This window comes from Saprolegnia parasitica, assembly GCF_000151545.1.
Source record: "Saprolegnia parasitica CBS 223.65 unplaced genomic scaffold supercont2.766, whole genome shotgun sequence".
In the NCBI taxonomy this organism is placed as follows: domain Eukaryota; phylum Oomycota; class Saprolegniomycetes; order Saprolegniales; family Saprolegniaceae; genus Saprolegnia; species Saprolegnia parasitica.
Window position 1 is genome coordinate 1 of NW_012157160.1, and position 3,391 is coordinate 3,391.

The 3,391-nt window shown below is 59.8% G+C and overlaps 2 protein-coding genes across 2 annotated transcripts; one reads left to right on the plus strand and one right to left on the minus strand.

Moving 5' to 3' along the window:
• Window positions 1-17: 17 nt before the first annotated feature.
• SPRG_17771 (hypothetical protein) lies at window positions 18-2,204 on the minus strand (the record flags this gene model as incomplete). Its single annotated transcript, XM_012357164.1, has 8 exons — window positions 18-212; window positions 264-381; window positions 434-545; window positions 614-726; window positions 781-946; window positions 1,000-1,293; window positions 1,350-1,977; window positions 2,001-2,204. Coding segments are annotated over 8 exons (1,830 nt in total), but the record flags the coding sequence as incomplete, so codon positions are not given.
• An 878-nt stretch (window positions 2,205-3,082) lies between these two features.
• On the plus strand, window positions 3,083-3,373 carry SPRG_17772 (hypothetical protein; the record flags this gene model as incomplete). Its single annotated transcript, XM_012357165.1, has 1 exon — window positions 3,083-3,373. A coding segment is annotated over one exon (291 nt), but the record flags the coding sequence as incomplete, so codon positions are not given.
• Between the last annotated feature and the right edge of the window lie 18 nt (window positions 3,374-3,391).

Consider the following 3,391-nt stretch of genomic DNA (forward strand, 5'->3'; position numbering starts at 1 on the left):
CGGCGCGCGATCGGTACGTGGTCCTTCTTCTCGCCGTCGGCCATGGTGGCCGCGAGCTCCTTGAGCCGCACTTGCTCTTGGATGCGCGCGCGCTCCGTGACAATCTCTTTGGCCCGCTCCTCCGTCTCCACCGGTAGGATCGAGTCGCCTGTCTTGGGCAGCTCTTTGAGACCCACCATGCGCACGGGCATACTCGGTGACGCGGTTTTGACCTAATGCAACACGTGGTTTGGACACGCAGGATTAGAGATTCCATTGCGTACGGGCTTGCCGTTTTCATCGACGAGCGACTTGATCTTGCCGTACTCGAGGCCGCAGACGACAAACTGGCCGACCGAGACCGTACCCCACGTCACCATCATGTCGACCGTGGTGCCCCACCTAGGGGTAGGGTATGAGAAAAGGCGCGCTCAAACGGGATCGAAGCGTGTACCCGCGCACGAGCGTGGCTTCGACGACTACCCCTTCACCCGGCGCGGTCGTGTCGGCGCGGAGGTCCATGAGCTCCGCCTGGAGCACAATGGCCTGCTTGAGCTCGTCCAACCCTACATATATACATACGTCGTTCGTTGCCGTCAACTTGAACGAAAATGAAGCACACAAAGTTACATACCCTTGCCCGTTTTGCCAGAGACGCACACGAGCTGCGTGTCGTGCGCTTCAATGCCGTTGAACTCGAGTTCTTGCGAAATGCGCTCGATGACTTCGTCTTCCTGGTCTTCGAATCTACATCGCGCACAAAATATCAATCGATCGGACGACACGCATTCGAGTTCGCACCGGTCGCACTTGGTGATCGCAATGATCATGGGCAAATCGTGCTCTTTCGCGAGCTCGAGAACCTCTTTGGTCTGCGGGCGGATGCCGTCGTCGGCCGCGACGACGACCACGAGCACGTCCGTGAGGTGGCAGCCCTGCGCGCGCATGTTGCTAAACGCGGCATGGCCTAGAAACACAATAATCGTAAAAAGGATCCCATTGCGGGATCGAAGCGCGTACCAGGCGTGTCGAAGAACGTGATGGGCGTTGGCGACTCGTCCATTGGCACCGTGAACGCGCCAATGCTCTGCGTGATACCGCCGTGCTCCTTGGTCGTCGTGTTGCGCAGCGCGTCCAGAAGCGTCGTCTTGCCGTGGTCGACGTGGCCCATGACCGAGACCACCGGCGGGCGCACGGGAAAGCTGCTGCAGTCGTCCGGGATCTGCGTCCGCGTCAAGTCCACGAAACCCTGCATGAGGATCGGGATCATGCCCATCTCTTCGACCGCGAGCTCGGCGACTTCGGCCGAAATCTCTTCATAGCCGCATGAGCATCAAGGAGATACGTAGAAACGATCGAGTCGGTCATACCCGTGTCATCGTTGACGCGCTCGCCAAGGCTCTTGAGGACGCGCACGAGCTTGAACGACTTGATGCACATGCGCTCCGCGAGGTCCGAGACTGTGATCGTGGTCGGAATCTCGACCTTGAGGTCCTTGAGGTGCTCGGCGATCATTTCACGCTTGCGCATCTGGTTGTTCTTGGAGTTGCGCGACCGCTGCGCCGAGTTCTGACGCTCCTGGAAGCGCCGGCGGTCGTTCCGAGGCCGCGACTTCCAGTCAATGTCGGGGAAGAGCGACGACTCCGAGTCGAAGAGACTCTTTTCAAACTGCAGCGCTTTTTGCGCAGCAGTGTGGGCATGCGCCTTCTTCTTCGGGTCCTGAAAGCTGTGCGAGTGCGGCGGGTTGTGGCGCCAATCCTTGCGCGTCACGTGCTTCTCGGCCGGCTTGGAGGTCGGCAGCTTGGACGTCGGCAACTTGGACGTCGGCAGCTTGGGCACAGTGACCTTGAGGTCCGTGTTGCCAAAGAGGCGGAAGCGGCCCGGTTCACCGCTCTTGATCGGCGTCGGCTTTGTCTCCGTGCGCAGCATGCGCGCTGGCGACGCGACCGGCTTGGGCTCCTCGTACGCGACCCACTTCTTGAGCTCCTTGTCCCACGTCTGGCGCTGCTTCTTTCCTTGACGACCGCATCGGTCGACGCGGCGCCGGCCTTGGGCGCCATCGTCACCGGCTTCTTCACGTGCGGCTTGCTCGGGAAGAGGTCGGTGCGCGGCTTGGGCGTCCAGCGCTTGCCGCCGCCGGGCGTGCTGTGCGGCTTCGTGCTGAAGCTCATGGCATGGGCACGGCGCAGGATGTCACCGACGAGCGGTCGCAGTTGGGCGGCCATCGTAGCGAGGACTTCGGCAAACACCAACGAATGCAAAGGAGCACCCGCGCAAGGCCATTGGCTCGCGCATGGCCAATCCGACGCCGCCCTTTTTATTATTTTCCGCGTTTTTAATGCTACATAAAAATATCCAGTGCGTGTATTATATTTTTGTGCTCGACGGCCGCAATCCGTTTGGATGCTTCGGCATATGCCACATCAAAAAGCAAAAGTGGCATCCAACTCGATCCTCCAACAAGCTCCTGCAATGCGGCCCTTAAGCAGACGCCGTAGTACGACACACCTTTGGACAGCCATTAGCAGTACCAGAGAGGGAGTAGCCACCGCGGCCTTTACCACGCCTTGCAGTGAATGCACATGCTGCAGAGAACAGGCGGCCAATGCGTCGTTATGCTCACATGCCTTCGCGTGGCGTCCTCGAGGCCGAGAGTGTGTGGCACGAACTGGTCCTTGCATCCCAACTACCATGACATTCTAGCGAAGTACGCAGCGATCAGTCGCATTGCAAAGGCTGCATTTTGGCAAGTGTACCTAGCAGTGCACTTGGCGATCTTCCATGTGAGGCCACGAGGCCTGTACGAGTTGCAGGAGCAGGCAGGAACGACCACGAGGCCTTGATTCTGACATGCACATATTGCCACATGCGCTGCCTTTCATACTAGAGGCGGCGTCTGCACCGACTGCCTGGGCAACGCCCGATCCCGGCAACACCATGGCATTATGTAGTCGATCTATCTGTGCAATCGCGTTTCATAGCCTGGATGATTCGGAAGATTCGGTTCAGTGGCAGATCGCGAATATAGAACGTGGCGCGACGAGGTGCCAGTTACGACTTCGGAAAGGCCAACGCGTGAGAAACCATCAGAACCAAGTCGGAAATGCTGCGCACAGTCACCGGTGCGACGCTCGTGCAGCTCGGGTGCGGCGTCGTCAATGGCTTCATCAGCGTCCTCGCGAACCTCGACACGGCCTTCTACGGTAACCCGCTCGACGGACGCACCTTGCATGCCTACTACGTGGCCATGGGCGTCTTTGCGCTCGGCGTCCTCCTCGTCGGCGTCGCCTACTCCAAGCTCTCACCATCGCGCTGGGTCGGGCTCGGCGCCGCCTTGGTCGCGTTAGGCTACGGCCTCACGGCCATTGGTGTCCACACCACGTCGGCAGCGCTGGTGGTGCTCGGCTATGGC